General features: G+C 62.6%; 1 protein-coding gene across 2 annotated transcripts; it reads left to right on the top strand.

The window, feature by feature from the left end:
* The first annotated feature begins 52 nt into the window (after nt 1–52).
* STX1A (syntaxin 1A) lies at nt 53–15,886 on the top strand. 2 transcript variants are annotated; one of them, XM_044915138.1, is made up of 10 exons: nt 53–137; nt 8,091–8,168; nt 8,362–8,461; nt 11,091–11,165; nt 11,920–11,993; nt 12,093–12,201; nt 12,293–12,366; nt 13,129–13,266; nt 14,776–14,886; nt 15,207–15,886. In XM_044915138.1, the coding sequence occupies exons 1-10, from the start codon at nt 108–110 to the stop codon at nt 15,282–15,284; spliced, it is 867 nt and encodes a 288-aa protein (XP_044771073.1). In that variant the 5' UTR covers nt 53–107; the 3' UTR covers nt 15,285–15,886. The 2 variants fall into 2 exon arrangements, with proteins under 2 accessions (XP_044771073.1, XP_044771074.1); XM_044915139.1 differs by lacking the exon at nt 15,207–15,886 and having other exon boundaries at nt 97–137; nt 13,129–13,265; nt 14,821–15,038.
* The last annotated feature ends 1,017 nt before the right edge of the window (nt 15,887–16,903 follow it).

Genomic DNA, 16,903 nt, shown 5'->3' on the forward strand with positions numbered 1-16,903 from the left:
CCCGGGGGCCGGGGCGGGGCCGGGCTGGCGCTGCGCAGCCGCGGGACGGCCGCCGCGCATGCGGGGCTCACACGGCTGCAGCCGGCGCCGCTGCCACTCCCGGGAGCATGAAGGACCGAACCCAGGAGCTCCGCACGGTGAGTTCGGCCCCCGCGCGCCGCCGCTCGCCGCCAGCGTCCCGCGCCCCGCGCGCCGGCTGCTCCCCTCCCGGCCTCGGCGGCCACCCGGCGACAGCCCCTGCGTCCCCGGCCGGGCGGGAGGGAGCGGTGCGGAGCCCGGGACCCCGACGCCCCTCCGGGTCCCGCCCCTCGGACCCACTCGGGGTCACGGGCTCGCGTGAGCTCGGCGCCGTGGGCCCGCGGGCTGGCGGCCGGAGCCCGGGGTCCTGGATAAACTTTTCGGCGCCCCCTTGTTTTGGGGGGTCGGAGGGCTATTACCAGATACCGGTGGCGGGACGGAAGGCTGACCTCTCCCGCGGCCCGCGGAGCAGGTCCTGTCTCTGTCCCCTCACTGTGCCTCATCACTGACCCTCCTGTCCCCCCGCAGGGGTGTGGACAGACGGCGGGACCGCAGCGGCAAGGGGCCGGGGGCGGTCCCCTGCCCAGAGCCCAGCTGCAGGGCGCGCTGCGGAAACCGGGGCGCCGGGTGGGGCCGGGCTTCTCCGACGGGCGCTGTCCCGCGGGGCGCCCCGCCGCCTCCGTCACCTGTAGCTCCCATCACCTGTGGCTCCCCACCCCCGTCGCGCTCGGGGTTTGCTGCCCGCCCCGGTCCCAGAGGGGTCAGATATTCGACCCCGGTCCACCTTCCTGGCTTCCGGGCAGCCGCGGCCAGCCGGCGGCGTTTTCAGACCCTTCCGGGGTTCCTGGTCTGATTCCAACCTGAACCTATTTCTCCACCTGTGTCTCGGAGGCCCCCGGGGTGTGGCTCCTGGGGCGGGGTTTGGGGGGAGTTAGAGGATGCACAAAGGCTCTGACCAGAGCCCACCCTCTCCTAGCCCTGACTGAGACCCCTGCCGCTTGCTCCTCTTTCACTCCTACTCCCTCGCCCCCGTCTCCCCTGGACTCAGACATTTCCCAGGACATTCTCACCTCTGCCCTTAGAGATGGAAAGCCTGAGGGCGTGTGGGGGCAGTGAAGGAAATGAAGCCTGCCTGTGGGGAGGGTGGGCATCAGGGCTCTAGACCAGGCTGACTCTTGTCTGATCCCCTAGCTGACCACCCTGCTGTCTGGCAGGTGCCCTGCTCGCAGTGCTGATCTGGGGTGGGGGCGCAGCTAGCTCACTGGCTCCTCTGAGCTCCCCCCCCCACTACCCCTCTTGGAGCCAGAGACCGAGGTCCTCTTATATGAAAAGTTTTAGGTGTCCTTTGGGCTTTTGACCCCCTGGCTTGACCTGTCTGTCCAGAGGCTCCCTGTATCTGTGACCTCTCTCCCCCATTATACCAGTCTTGCCTCCTGGGCAGTCTGCAGCTGGTACCTGTACTCTCCTGCCTCTGTTTCCCCCCCTTGCTCTGGCTACCAGCCCCCACCCTTCCAACAGACCTTTTATTCCTGGCCAAATGCCCAGCCCCCAGGGTAAACCTCCCAGGAGGTTTCAAAGGAAGAAGATGGTCCCTCATGTCATATATGATGTCTAAACACTTCCCCCGCCAGCCCTTGCGGTTGCCCTCAAGCTTCCTGTGCTATGTTGAGTCAGAAAGAATGTTATCTTGGTGATGAATGGCCGTGTGGTGCATTTGCTGATGTTTGGGTGCCTGGTGGGTCAGACGAGAGTGTATGTGGGAACCAAGTGGTCAGGGAAACACAGTCCTTTACATGTGACAGGGTCTCTGGTGCATCAGCCTTCATCCCCTCTGCTAAAGGGGAAACTGAGGCACAAGAGAGCAGATGGCATGCCTGGTAGCTCAAAAGGGATGGTAGAAAGGGGCTTTGTCCCAAAGACAGTCAGACTTAGGCCTGGCTGGGACTGGGGGACCACGCAGAAGGCTTGGGTTGTAGGGAGCTTGAACCCAGGTCTTTTGCTCTGGTGTGTGTCTCTGTGACCCTTCACGCCCACCCCCAACATACGTACATAAACACTAGCCATAGTGGTCCCTTAGATGGCGAGGCCTGGCTTCTCTGTGGATTCGCTGGGGCTTCCTCTCTAGACCCCACCCCGCAGGCATTCAGAACCCATGGAGGCTGCTGTACTCATTGCCAGGTGGCCTTGCCCACTGGGGGTTTCCTGCAGGCTGCAGGAGCCCACACTGGGTGGGCTGAGACAATTTGTCATTCCCACAAGTCTTCCTCTGGGCCTTGGATTCCCACCTATAAAAGTAGAGATAAGAAAACCTAGAGCCCAGTTTCTCAGGGCAGGGGGTGGTCACCTGAGTCTGACTCCATATTCAGGGGAGACCTTGAACCCTAGGAGTCAGAATTCTCAGATCAGAGTCCCCAGGAACCAAGAGGCCAGTCCTGGATGGGCTGGACAGAGGTGGCGCTTGGGCCAGTGACTTGCATGGTAGCCAGCCCTCCCTCCCTCCTCCCCCCTCCTCCTTCCCCACCCAACGCCACCACATTTGGAAGGAAGGCAAAGGGAGCTTATTTATAAAAGTCACACTTGGGGAAGGAGCTGGTGCATTTCCTCAGCGCTCTACAGGCCAGGCCCAGCCCTCCAGCCTTCCCCAGCTCCCACTTCGCAGGCAGCTGATCCTGCAGTTGTATAGACTGAGTGAAGGGATCATCGGGGGCCCTTAGAGATCAGAAGGGCAACCCAGGGGCCTAAGAGGGGCAAAGACAAGCTCAGGGTCACAGAACCGGGGAGACTTAGGGGAAGGTGCCCCTGGGCAGCCCCACCTGGCATACCACTGCCTCCTTCCCCCCCCAACTCAGAGGCCTCCCTGGTTTTCTTTCTGAGATCTTCTTGGAGCTGACCCACCCTTCCCTGGGTCCAGGAGGGTGTTTATCTCTGTGCTGAGCCACATGCAGGACATGGGGCCTGCGGCGGGAGCCAGAGGACAGAGAGGGGGGAGCGTTGGGGCTGCCAGCCCCTGGAAGAAGGGAACCTGGGGTGACCCAGAAGGGGTTGGGTAGAAATGGGAGGAGGGAAGATGGTCCAAAAGGAGGGGCCTCTGGTAGTAAAGGCAGAGAGGTTGCAAAGCCCAACCAGGAGAGAATGGTGGGTGGTCTGATGCCTGGCTGGGGAAGCCCGTGCGCCCCTTTGCCCACCCATTCCCCCTTTCTCTCTCATTGCTGGGAAGAGACTGGGTGTCCTGGACAACACCAGGCAGGTTCTTACCTTAACCTCTCTGTGCCCATTTCATCCATACAGTGCAGCCGGCCGGATCCGCCTTGCAGAGTGGAAGAATGGGGATGTAAGAGTAGGCCTCCTTCCCTCCCCTTACCTCCTTGGGGTTTCCCAGAAGAAACCGTGGGTTTGGACACATTGTCCCCTGGGGTGCCGCCGGAATGACCTTCAGGGACGATGTAGTCCAACCTCCTCTTTCACAAATTGGAAAACTGAGGTCTGGAAAGGGCCAGAGGTTTATCTAAGGTCACACAGTATATTGGGACAGGGGTTGGGGGTGGGTGGAGGGAGTGCGGGGCTGAAGCCACCTCCTCTCCATGGGCTGAGGCTGCCTTCTGGAGCTGCCCTGGGGCCCTGGTCAGGGGCAGGGATCTGGAGGTGAAGGGTGTACACCAGATGGGGAGAGGGTGAAAGGGTCAGACGAGGGAGGGGGGGGTCTGGAGACCCAGCTTGGCCTCACATACCCCTGACTCAGCTCTGGGTCTCTCTGCTCTAGTCGTATTGACTTTGACTTTGATTCGTCATTAAAAACAAGAAGGGAAAAAAAAATAGCCCTCGAGGCAGACAACAGCCAACTCCTGCTCAGGAGGAATGAATCAACCCTGTTGGCTGGCCTCCCGCCATCCATCCCTGGGGACGGGCCTGGAGGCTGCCTGGACTCTGAGCCTCTTGGAGGAATCACACTTTTGTTTCCAGGAAGGTATCCTGGCATCCTGGAGCCTCTGCCAGGAGAGACCACCAGGGCTGTCTGGCCTCTGGAAGTTTAGGGCTTCTGGCCAGGGTGGCCATTCCGGATGGCTTGGCCCAGAGGCCTCATGAGGCCAGAGTCTGTCAGAAAGGAGTAAGATCAGACCACTGGTTCTCAACCCCGGGGTGGGGGTACTTTTTAAAAACTTGGCCTTACCAGCCCCAAACCCCTAAATTCTGATTCGGTCTCTCTGGGGTAGAACCCTGGAAGCTGTTTTTTGGGGTTTTTTTTTTTTTAAGCCTTTCAAGGGATCATGGTGCTGCAACAGGATTAAGAACCACTGAACAAACACCACGACAAGTCAAATATTGGATGGATGTGAGAGGAAGAGAAAGAAAGTAGATGTACCCTGGTTTCTGATTTGGGGGGACCCTTGAGAATGGGGCATTTCAGAGGAGGTGCTCAGGAGAACGAGGCAGAACCTAGTTTGGGCCAGGTGGCAGGTAGGGTGCTCACATGATGCCTGGGTGGGTTTATCCTGAAGATGTTTGCCGCTCCGAGCTTGCGACCACTCCCAGGCTCCAGATGCCACCTCAAGTCCCCAGTCCAGTCCAGCCCTCTTTCTGGAGCTGTGACTGTCACTCACAGAGGGCTGGCAGATTTCCAAGTGAGCTGGGGCCCTCATGATTCTAAACCATCTGGGTGCTCCCTTTGTGCATGTTGGTGATGCCCACCCTGACCATCCCAGGACACCAGGAGATGCCAGCCTAGTTCCTACTTCCTTTTGAGTCAGGAGTGTGTCTGGGTTTGGGGCTTGTCATTTATTTAGTGCCAGTGAAACCTGATTGGGGTCTTAGTTAACCTGGAGGATGTCTCTAGAAAGGTGCCACAGGGCTCTGGCCTAGATGTGGATGAGGTTGCTGGGGGCCCCAGAGTCATGAGCCATCAGATTCTCACAAAGTGGAACAAGGATCAGAACAAATAAAGAAATTAAGCAAAAAAAAGTCCTTCACTTGAGCCTAAAATCCAACCAAGTAGACAGTGGTGGGGAAGGGCTTGGGGCTTTTCTGGGCAGGAGCTGCTATGTGATCACTTATACTGATCTCTGGTTGTATTAACAAAGGTAGATCATGTAAAAAGAGGAAGGGATGGGTCAGCTCTTTGATACCACTTAGGCCACAATCAACAGCAGATTCAGTTTGTATCATGTACCGCAGAAGAAGATAGAGACTGGACCGAAGAAGTCTGGGGCGGGGGTTGCAATTTAGGGCCCTGGGGGTGGGGGTGGAATATGAGGGGAAGGGAACGGTCAGCATGAGGAGAAAAACCCAGGGAAGATGCAGATGCTGCCTTCAGGTCTCTGGCAAGACCAGCCCAGGGAGAGGGCACCAACAGGTTTTTTATGGCTTAGGGCCGCAGGAAAGGGGCATCGGGGCAGCCCAAGGTAGGCAGAGCTGCCCGGGAAAGCTAGTGAGCTCACCATCACAGGAGGTATGCAAGCTGAGGCCGGCAGCTGAGGCCAAGGTGACTTTTCAGGTCCCTTAGGGCCTGAGAGCGTGTGGCTGTGGTTCCAGTAGAGATGGGAGTAGTGTGTGGGGAACCCGAGGAGCAAGATACTGACCCAGGGGAAGGCTTCTGAAAGGAGGTGGCATCTAAGGATGAGGGGAATGTCAGCTCCATGGAATCAGCATTCCAGCCAGAGGGAATTGCATGGGGCAAGGGAAGACAGCGGGTGGGCTGTGGAGGCAGGGAGATGGTTTAGGTGGGGTGTGCCGGGGTCCAGTTTCAGGCTGCGGCAGTGAGGTGACGAGGGGCAGTGGGTGAAAAGTCCTGAGGAGGAAGAAGAGCCAGGACGTGGTAAGGAAGGGGTCCCCACGGAGAGTCCCCTCAGGGTTTTGCTTGGAGTCACCACTGGTGTGACCAAGGCTGTGACGTCAGGCCCTCAACCCTCCGATTGGCTTTGGGGCTAATCTGAATGCCACCTTCGGGGTGGACCCCCGCCTGGGAGCCCCAGTCAGGCCCTGGCCCCAGGTGTCCCCTTCCTCAGCTCTGCGCTCATGGCCGGCGGGCGGGGAGGAGAGCGTGGACATCCTTCCTGCCAGCCCTCTGTTGGAGAAACTCCCTGACTCCAGCCGTCAGTTTCCTGGGGAGGCTGTGGAGGGAGCAGGTCGGAGCTGCTGGATGCTCGAGAAGATCCGTCCTTGTTTTATAGGCAGGCAAGCCGAGGCCCAGGGAGAGCAGCAGCCCAGATCCCAGGGGTCTCTGGCAACAGCTCTCGTCTCTGGAAACCCTGGCGCCCTTGTCTTTGGCCCTAGCCGGTCATTACTCTTCCTGGGAGGGGAGCTGGAAAATTCTCCTTCTGTCCTTTCCTGTCCATCCTCCTCTTTCTCTAGATGCCAAAAAGACAGAGAGGGCAGGCCGCTGAAGGGCAGGAGCTCCTGGGACCACCTCCCTACCTGGCAGGCTGCCCGGGAGCGGGAGCTGGGCTCCTCCAGACTGCACTCTGCCTCAGTTTCCCTAAGGAGTGCTCCTCTAGCTTGGCTTCTGCGCCTGGCAAGGTTCAGAAGTGTGGAAATGGCTCCTAGATTCTCTTTGTCAATAGGTGGGCTTGGTTGGGGGGAGGGGGCCACCTGGTAGCAGCCACAGGCACTTGTGGGAGCGAGGATTTATTTTAGCTGCTGGGGGAGGAGGTGTGATCTCTTGATGAGAGGGGCCTGTCAGAGCCGCCTCCGTAAAGTTCCCAACCAACCCCCTCTGCTGTCTGGTCCCACTCTGGTGGGGTAGTGGGACCCCGAGAGCCCCAGGGGCACAGCCCTTTCAGAACATGCTGTGCCTTCCCACCCTTTCTCAGCCTTCTGTCCCCGCAGCCAGGCGTCCCTGTCCCCACTGCACACAGGAGCAAACAGACCCAGACGGCACGTCCCTCAGCCAGCCACTGTCTGCGCTGGGCACGGAACCTGGGTCCCTCCTCAGCAGGCTAGCTGGGCCCAGCCTCCCGGGTCCCCCAGCTTCACCATCCCTCCACTGCCACCTGCCCCTGTCCTCGGCTCTGACCCTGACATAAGAGAGAACAAGGTGAAGGCCAGTGCCGAGCCTGCTCACGCCTCCTCCCGTGGGGTGCTGAGACCTGAAGGGGTGTGACCAAGCCTGATAACCGCAGTCTGAGGGGGCCGGTCCCACCCTCCGTATCCTGGCCTTGGCCGTGGAGAGGGACTTGCCCTTGCCAGCAGAGTGGGCTGCCCCTGGCGACTCGAAGCGTGTAAGGCGGACAGTGATGAGCACGGCCGGCACACTGGGAAGTCGGAGGTGTAATTACTCCGCCCCGTGATGGGGGTGGCTTTTGTCTGGCTGTTCCTGGGGTGGCGGGGTGGGGCCTAGGGCAGGCCCCGAGCCAAGTGACATGACTGGCCTCTCAGGCTGGTGGGGCCCAGCTCTGGTCCTGGAGGGGAAGAGGATGGAGGTCTGATATCGAGAATGACAAGGGGACAGCTGAGCTTGCAGGGCTGTGTGCAGCCAGCATCTCTCAGGCCTGCTTGAGGAGCTGTGGGATGGCCCGTGTCTGAGCCAGCCTGCCTTTTCGGGGGCAGGTGTGGGTGGCGCCCGGGCCTCCCACCCCCCCCCCCCCCCCCCCCGGAAAAGGAGCTTGGGAACTTTGGGCCCCATCCTAATTAAAACCATCGGGACTGGAAAGTAGAGAAGGCTGGTTTCCAGCCGGCCTATCCCAGGCAAGGTCTGTGAGTTGGGGGCCCCTGGCCAGGGGGCCAAGCCTTTCCAGCTGCCCCCTAGGGTGAGGGGCGTGCCAGGAGGACCCCGGTCCTGGGGGGAAGGGGCAGGCAGCTGGGCAGGGGATGGAGTCCTTGGCCTAGAGACTCTACAGACTTGGCCCTGTCACCATCTTGACAGGCAAGGCCTCTTATGGGGGGGCCCCAGGGGTCCTCCACGTCTCACTGTGGCTGGTTGCCGAGGACGCTGCTAAGAGGACAGAGGGGCAGTGGTCGGGGCCGCGGAGCTGAGCCTGTGAGCCCGCTGAATATGGACGCTGGGCAGTTCGCGGTCCCGGGTCCAGTGGGTCCCAGTGGGCCTACCACAGGTCCGCTCACGTGTACACACCCCTGCGCAGGCCAAGGACAGCGATGACGATGATGATGTCACTGTCACCGTGGACCGGGACGGCTTCATGGATGAGTTCTTTGAACAGGTGGGAGCCAGCACAGCCCGCGTCCGCGAATACACTGGCAGACCTTGGAGGCGGGGGGCCCACGTCACACCCCCACCCGAAGCCTGGTCCAGCCTCTCTCTGAGCCTGGCCGCCAGCCCCAGTCTGGTCCAGCCCCGGGGCCCACGAGCGCCCTCCCCGGGGTCTCCTCCTGACCGGAGGCCTTGGTGTGCAGGTGGAGGAGATCCGCGGCTTCATTGACAAGATCTCGGAGAACGTGGAGGAGGTGAAACGGAAGCACAGCGCCATCCTGGCCTCCCCCAACCCTGATGAGAGTGAGTGTGGAGGACTGAGGGGCGGCTTCCAGGTCTCCTGGAAGGCGTGGCAACTGGGGAGGGAGGGGCTCCTGGATCCCCAGCAGCCTCACTGTTGGGCGGCTGAGGGGTACCTGGGCCTGGCCAGGGTGGGGAGGGCCCTGTGGAAAGCTTCAGGGAACACGGCTGGCCCAGGCCTGGGGTGGGGGGCCTCCGGCCAGCCCCGCCCCCGCCAGGTAAGCTGGGTGGGAAGGCGCAAAAGGCAGCCTGTCTGCCCAGCCCCTCCCTTTCCCGAGCCTCCCCGGGCAGCAGATGGCTGCGCCAAGCCTCAGCACCGTGGGAGGGCAAGCCGGCCAAGCAGGAGGAGCTTCCGGAAAGAGCTAGCAGCCCTGGCACCTGGCCACTGGTACCCTGGAGCCGGGCCTTCTCGGGGCTCCAGGAAGTCACCTTTCTCCCTGTGCACAGGGAACCTCTGTGTGTCTGCATTCCACTCTGTCCCCAGACAGGCCCCCCTGAGCCTCCTGTCACAGCTCCTGGCGAGGTGTTGATGACTGCCCTGCCCTGTGCCAGGCGACTGCACGCAGGCCCCAGATTCCTTCCCCTCAGCCCCCGGGGAGGCAGTGACAGCGCTGGGGCCCAGGCCTGGGACCTGGGCACGCGCACACTGCTCCTGCTGGCTCGCCTCAAGCACGAGCCCCGGGGGCCCCAAGAATGCGAGGGGGAGGGTCCCGGCGCTGGGCAGGCCTGGGGAAGCACTCAGGGCTGGGCATGCGAGTGGCCTGCAGCCGTGTCTGCCTGTCCCCGGCCCCTCGGCCCCCGGTCCGCCGGCATCCTCAAGCCCCCGGGGAGAAATCTCTCCACAGCCCCCAAAGGGCGCTGGAACCCGAGGCCAGGGCCAAGCCGAGCGGGCCCAGTGCCGGGCCCTTGGAAAGCAAAATGAGTCCGCTGGGAGTCCGTGCCAGGAATGGGTGGGAAGGAGAGAGGGGCCACCCGAGGCAGGGCCCACGTTCAGTGTGGCCACCACGCATCGCCCCTCTCCCCAGAGATTTGTCTCGGGTAGCAGCATGTGACGTCATACGTCTTCCCGCGCATGTGCGTCTGAGGCCGCGTGTGTCCCCATGGGTCCCTCCTGCTGAGGGTCAGAGGGGGCCAGCTGTGGGAACAGGGTACTTTAAGAGCTGGGTCACTCCCCTACTGGCAGATGGGGCAAACGTGGGGTGACAGAGACGCCAGAAAGGATTCTCTCGGCTCCCTTGTCCCACCTTCCGCACGAGGTCTCCCCGCGTCATAGTCTGTAGCGACCGGTTCAGAATTGCCACCACGAGCCAAGCAGTCAGGACCGGCCAGCGGTCACTGATGTGGGGAGGGGGCTCCCCGGTGAAGGTTCTAGAGCGGAGGGAGCAGTTACCGAGGAGGCACCGGGAAGGACTGCGGCGAGCGGGGGGGGGGGCTTTCCTGGGCCAAGGGCTGCCCTGCCTCCCCTGGGGGCCGCCATCCGGGCTGGGCTATTTTGGGTCTGAGCAAGAGAGGCAGAGACGGCAAAGCAGCTGGTAACCAAGTTTCCTTTGTTTGTACGAATGAGGTGCCCTCCTCCGCTCCTCGAAGCCCCCCACCTCACGATCCACTTAGTAGGTGTCCCCCCCATCAACTGCTGTAAATGCCCCCCTCCCAACCCCCTCTAGGAGAGGCCCTGCCCCAGAGGAAAGCAGACCGTGGATAGGACGGGCTCAGCCAGGAGCTCCGTCCTGGTTTCTCCAGGAAATAGAGTCCTGGGGTTGCCCTGAGGCTGGGGCGCTGTCATGAGTCATTGCTCCAGCCAGCACCCCAGAGGGAAGCAGCCACCCTGCCCCACTCGGCCAGCCACCACCCCCCCCGCCAGGGGTGGGGCAAGCTGGGTACCCCCCATGGCCTCTGCCAGCTTTAGAGAGATGGTTCCGGTTGGAACAAGGGCCAGATTCCCCCCACTTCGTCACAGAACCAGCCAGCTGGTGCTCCAGGGCCAACTGTGTGCCAGGGGGCACACCTGTCTGAGCCTCTTCTCCATCAGCTCCCATCCAGGCCAGGTGCCTCATGCCCCCATCCACCCCCTGGGCCCTCAGTGCTTGGCCCCCACTGAGCTCAGCACCTGGGAAGCGGGGCTCAGTAGAACAGGGTCTCCCCCGCCCAGGGTGCTCCGTGGAGGGGGGCTCGCTTCAGCCTCCCTGGCCCCTGGCTCTGTCACCCTATTGGCTGGATGTCTGTCCCCCTCGCCCCCAGCTACCAGGTGACTCTAGGTGAGCCCGTACCCCCCACCTTCGACTCAGGCAAGCATCAAGTCAGTGTTCCCCAGTGCCGACTCCAGCATCTAGCTGCTCCACAGTTATTTCTGCCTTAAATTTAGACCCATCTGTTGTGTGCAGGGGGTGGGAGAGCCAGCAAAGGAGGAAGGGAGGCTCCTTGGAAGGCAGCACAGAGGGGGTGAGGCTGCAGCTGGTGTGGCCCCGGCCCAGGGTTGGAGGGGCAGGCAGAGCCTTAGCCAGCGGAAGGGGGGAGACCCGGGACCCAGGCTCTGCCCGGAGCCCCACGACCGGGCCCCCTGCGCCAGGGGCTGAGCCTGAACGTCAGGCAGCGGGGGAACCCTGGGCGACTACTCCCCCTTCTACCTCCCCAGAGACGAAGGAGGAGCTGGAGGAGCTCATGTCTGACATAAAGAAGACCGCAAACAAAGTTCGCTCCAAGTTAAAGAGTGAGTCTGGGCTCCATCCAGGCCTTGTCTTGGGGGGCGGGGGGGGGGCACTCGGCCCGCTTCCTCTGCATTCCGCGGGTCTCACGGACTCGGAGGGGTACACTGGGTCTTGCTTTCCTTTATGAGGGTGCCATCACATGCCCATTCTCTCAGCTGCTACTTGGCAAGGCTTGTTTGGGCCAGGCTCGGGGCTGGGCCTCGGGACAGATGCCTGAGGCTTCAGTGAGGGAGTGCTCCACTTTGGGAATTGTCCCTCACTTCAGCTAAAGAGGGCTCAAGGGGTGGCCAGCACCGCCTGGTCCCACACACAAGCCCCATGCGCTTGTGGGAGCACAGAGGTGTATAGGCCCAGGGCCGCCCCTGGCAGCCCTCCCCGCTCTGGGCATGGCCCCTTGTTGGGCGCACAGGCTTCCTGAGCAGAAGGCCGGGTGGGCCCGAGCTGCCGGGCCTAGTACGCAGTAGGCGCTCATACACACAGAGCTTGGTGGGTGCCTGAGGCCTCGCAGATGGGTGTGCATATGTGCACACCCCGAAACCTGCATCGTTCCCGGATGGGCCCCTGGCGGCTCCTCCCGCAGTGTCTGGCGCGCCCTCTCCCTCTGCTTCCTGTGTGGCTCCCCCCGCCCCCACCACAGTCCACACTAGACCCTCCCCAGGGGAGGTCCGGAGCCAGATCCTGGGTGTGTGGGTCCAAGAGGGAGGGGACAGTGGTGAGGGGGACAGGTTATGGCTCAGCAGCCCCCCTCTCCCACAGGCATTGAGCAGAGCATCGAGCAGGAGGAAGGCCTCAACCGCTCATCCGCGGACCTGAGGATCCGAAAGACACAGGTGCCACCGCTGGGCCTCCGGGGGGGCCGGCGGGCTCTTGAGGCCCTGGGGCTCTGTGGAGCTGGGCCTGACACTTGCACCCCCATCTTGCACCCCCAGCACTCCACGCTGTCCCGCAAGTTTGTGGAGGTCATGTCCGAGTACAATGCCACGCAGTCTGACTACCGTGAGCGCTGCAAGGGCCGCATCCAGAGGCAACTGGAGATCAGTAAGCTGAGGGGGGGCGGGCAAGGGTGAGGGGCGGGGCGGGGGCTGAGCCCCACGGGGTGTGCAGGGCTCAGTGCGACCCCTGCTCACAGCTGGCCGGACCACGACCAGTGAGGAGCTGGAGGACATGCTGGAGAGCGGAAACCCCGCCATCTTTGCTTCTGGGGTGAGTGTGAACCACCCCGCCCCGCCCTCACCCCTGGCAGGGATCCCTGGTGTGTGTGCAAAGTGCTGAGGCTGGGGGCAGTCTTTGGATACAACCACCTTGTGAGGCCGGTCTCAGAGAAGGCTGAGTCCCAGAGGAAAAGGGATCAGACTGAGGCCACTTAAATATTAGTGGCACAGGTAGAATTAAGACCCCCATCTCCTGCTTCCTCTCAATTGGGTGCACTTCCTTGCTTCACCGGCCAGGGGCTCCTTCCGCCATCCTCAGGGCCTTGCTCCTCTCCTGGGAGACACGGTGCCATTGGCCGCTTCCACGTTCAAGTGACACTTGAGCAGGGGGCTTCCTGAAGGAGGCGGTCCACAGGGTGGAAGGCAGGTAGGGGCTGTGGGTTCCAGGAGAGAAGGGAAGGGCTAGTTACCCTCTCCGGGAGGCTGACCGGAGGGGCGGGGGGAAAGGGAGAAAGGCGGTTCAAGGCCTGGGTCCTTGGGGGGGCAGTCAACTTGGCCTCTATACAAGGCTGGTGAGCAGTGACCACGTGGTGGGCACAGGTGGCCCCCATCAGCACCGAGAAGTGCGTCCCCGAGAAATCAGGTAACAGCTAGTAAGAACCAAGCAGGAAGTGGGGGAGCGCTGTGGCTGAGGAGGGAGCCACTGCCCATCCCAGCTGCCTTCGCCCTTGGCCAGCCGTCCTGGTCCGGGGCCGCCCTCCCTGCCCGCTGCAGCAGGCTCCTGGGTCCCCAGCCCACTGCTCCCACCCCCTAGATCATCATGGACTCCAGCATCTCAAAGCAGGCTCTGAGCGAGATTGAGACGCGGCACAGTGAGATCATCAAGCTGGAGAACAGCATCCGTGAGCTGCACGACATGTTCATGGACATGGCCATGCTCGTGGAGAGCCAGGTGAGAGCCTAGGGCCCCACTGCCCTCCGCCCACCCAGCCCACAGCAGCACCCAGGGCTGCACTAACCCCTACCCTTTTTGCCTGACACGCTGCCCTGCCGGGAGGGACCAAGTCTCCAGGTAACTAACCACCCGCTGTGGACACTGCCTCCAGGGCCAGGCCCACCCGGAGGACCCCATCTTCTGCATGGCTCTGCTTGGCCCGCCGGGACCCCAGGCCCTGCATGGCCCTCCACCCAGCCTTGTCCTGTCTTATTCACCGGCCGCCTGGCACGGGGCCACTGTGGACGGCCGCTTTTCTAGGAGCTGGAAGTATAGTAGTGACCAGGACAGCGGAGGGCCTGCTTCCTGGAGCTCATGTCTGTGGGGCGGAAGCGCAGCGTAAGGAAATGACAGATGGAACGTTCTCCAGTTGTGCCGGGTGCTCAGATGTTAGCAGGAGGCAGTGAGATAGAGCAATGGTTCTCCAGCTCTAAAAGGCCCAGGAATCATGGGGGGCGGGGGGGGGGGAAGGCCGGCCTTGGAGGTTTCCTGGTCCCTGGTCCCAGAGATGGGTAGGTCAGAGTGCGGGCCCGTGAATTTGCATTTCTAACAGGTTCGAGGGGGACGCTGATGCTGCTAGTCCCAGGGCCACACTTGGGGTAACACCGTAATAGCGTCCCTGCGGTGGCCACTTTGGACGGGGGTGGTCAGGGAAGGCCTCTCTAGGAGGTGGCATTTGACCTCGGAAAGTTTCCCAGGGTCCCAGGGTGAGTGAAGAGCAGGACCAGCAGGGCCTGGCCCGAGGCTGGCAAGAGCCTGGCTCACTGAGGAGGTCGTGTGACTGGAGCGACTGGAGCTCGGCGGGGCGGGAGGGTAGTGAAGAGGAGGCAGGCGGTGGTGCTGGGCTTCTCGGTTCTCTTCTAGACCGGAGGGTCTGAAGTGTGGGTGTGGTGCGAGCCGAGCTAGGAAGCCGGGCGGCCATGAGGAGGCTGCTGCCGCCGTGGCTGAGAGACTGCGGCGATCTGGACACTGGCGGGCGCAGTGGACTTGGAGAGAGTGGTCATTTGTCACGTGGGTCTCGGGCAGCGTCATGGTGGGAGCGGCCTCGGGGGGCTGCTGGGGCCAGATTACGGGGCCCAGAAGAGCTACGGGAGTAGGCAGGGGTCTTCAGTGTTGAAGACTGAAGACAGTAGGAGCTGGGTGGAACCACCACACCAGCGAGGAAGGAGTGGGACCCTGTCCAGAGCACCCTCTGCTGCCCCCGCCTCCCTCTGCCTCGCACCCGGCTGAGCGCCCCCTGCATGGTCTCCACCCCCTTGGCTGAGACTGCACGGCCAGGTCCCCTCCCAGGATGGCTGCTCTGCAGGGAAGAGAGGGTGCTGCTCCGGGGGCCTGGCCTGAGGGGGCACAGGGAGAGGCTGTACCCCATCCTCACGCCCCCATTTTTCTTTCTCTGCCCTCAGGGTGCTTCCCCAGAGTTCTGCCCTGAGGGGGGCCCACTGGAGCTGACCGGCACCGGCCCTGCAGGGGGAGATGATTGACAGGATTGAGTACAACGTGGAACATTCGGTGGACTATGTGGAGAGGGCCGTGTCTGACACCAAGAAGGCCGTCAAGTACCAGAGCAAGGCACGCCGGGTCAGTAGCCCCCCTCTGCCCATTAGAGCCCCTGGGGGCCACCACGGGTCCCTCCCCACTCAGCCTTGACCCCATCTCTGGGCTCTGACCCAAGCCCTCACCCGAGGCCTTCAGCTCCCAGCTGTCACCCCACCCCCCCGCCTGGTACATTCCAGGCAGCACCTTCCCCAGTTCCAACTCTGGTTCCGTCCCCCAGACCCCCAACCCCCAACTCGGCTTAGGGACCCCTCTCCTTGCATGCCCCGCCCCTCCAAGCTCTGACCCAGCCCTCAGCCTCCCTCCCGGGTCTGAGGCTGCTCCTTCCTGCCTCCCCGGTGCAGAAGAAGATCATGATCATCATCTGCTGCGTGGTCCTGGGCATTGTCATCGCCTCCACGTTTGGAGGCATCTTCGGCTAGAAAGCACCCCACCGGCCACCCCACTCGGACGGTCTGCCCTCAGGAGGCCCCCTGGCTGCTGCCGCCTTCAGGCTCGGAGCCCCTTCCTTCCCAGCCCACGCCGCCCCTTTCTCTGCCGTAGGGCCCTCCGTACCCACCGTGCCCTGAGCCGTCGTGTGCATGATCTCTGTGACAGTGTGTGTCTATACCGGGGAGCGAGCGGGCTGGGGCAGGTCCGCAGCAAGGACAGACTCAGGCCCTGGCCCAGGCTGCCTCCCCCTTCCCAGGTGGCGCTGCCGGGGGTAGCCGTGCTCCCCTTCCCCCGCCTCCCGTTAATCCCACCCCAGCCTGGGGTCTGCCCTGACCTCTGGCCTCTCCAGCTGTGCCCCGAAGCCGAGCCCCCTAAGGGGTGGGGACCAGCTGGCCGCACGGTGCTGCTTTTCAGGCTAAGGAAGGGGTGGCCCTGAGAGGCAGCCCAGCTCTAAGCCTCTACCAGCTGACCACTGCCAGGGAGGCTCAGGGTGCAGTGGCCAGGTGGCTTCTGGCTTTGCCAAGACCGGGCTCCCTGCCCGCGTCGGGGCAGAGTCCAGCAGGTCTTGGCCGCCTCATACTCCCTTCCCACGTTCCCACAGCCCTGGGAGCAACCCCTCTGGGCTATGCCTGACCCCAGGTCATGTTCTGCGAGAGGCTGCCCGGTGCCTGGTTTCCAGCCACCCTTCGAGCTAGGGAGGCTGACCGGGCCCGGCGGGCCCCTGCCAGAGCCAAAGCCCACGCCCCGGGCCGGCCACCCTCCCCGGCAGGCCTCGGTCAGGTTCTCAAGCCATCGGGTGTTGCATGTTTGGGACAATGGCCCCTGCTCTCTTGCGCTCTGGGAAGTCAGACGTCATTCAGGCCTGCAATCGCGTCCTGCCCTTGCTGTCCCCCACTGACGTGCCACATGGGTGTCGGGTGTCTGGGATGCGGTATTCAGCAGCCAGCCGGGGAGGAGTACCTCCCTCCTCCGTCTCGGGGCTTCTCAAGTCGGAAACGTGCCCCCACCCAAGAGCCCTCTTCCTCACTGACAGGCTCGGAGTGTGCATGCGAGTGCATGCAGTGGGGGATGGGGCCACGTCCGTGCCCCGCCTTCCCTCAGCTCTGCTCCTGCCCAGTGACTGTGACCACTGTCCGTGTTGCCTTCTTCAACCGCGACTTCCCTCCCCTCCTTCACCCCTTCACCAAAGGTCTTGGTACAACCAGCTGCCCATTTTGTGAAATTTTTATGTAGAATAAACATTTGTATCTGGATTTCTTACGGTCATAGCGTCACAGCCTTAGAACTCGGGGGTCAGTGTGCATAGCATGAAGAGGAAGGAGGCACTCTCCCTCAGCCTCCAGCCTCCAGATCCTCCGGCTCCTCCGCCCCAGCCTGAACGTCTCCACTCCTGCTTGAAGCCTGATGTCAGTTCTGTACTGTGGGCCCATAGCTACTCCCCTCTCCTCCTGCTTTTCCAGGAGTCACAAGCGACCCCCAGATCCCCTCCACACCCCAGGGCAGGACTTAACCTGCCCTTCTGACCACTAGAAATCAGACAGGAGACATGCCCCCAAAGACAGGCAACCAAGTGCTGGGCCGATCAGCAAGTGGTACAGCTCACGGCCAA

This window comes from Neomonachus schauinslandi, chromosome 5, assembly GCF_002201575.2.
Source record: "Neomonachus schauinslandi chromosome 5, ASM220157v2, whole genome shotgun sequence".
In the NCBI taxonomy this organism is placed as follows: domain Eukaryota; kingdom Metazoa; phylum Chordata; class Mammalia; order Carnivora; family Phocidae; genus Neomonachus; species Neomonachus schauinslandi.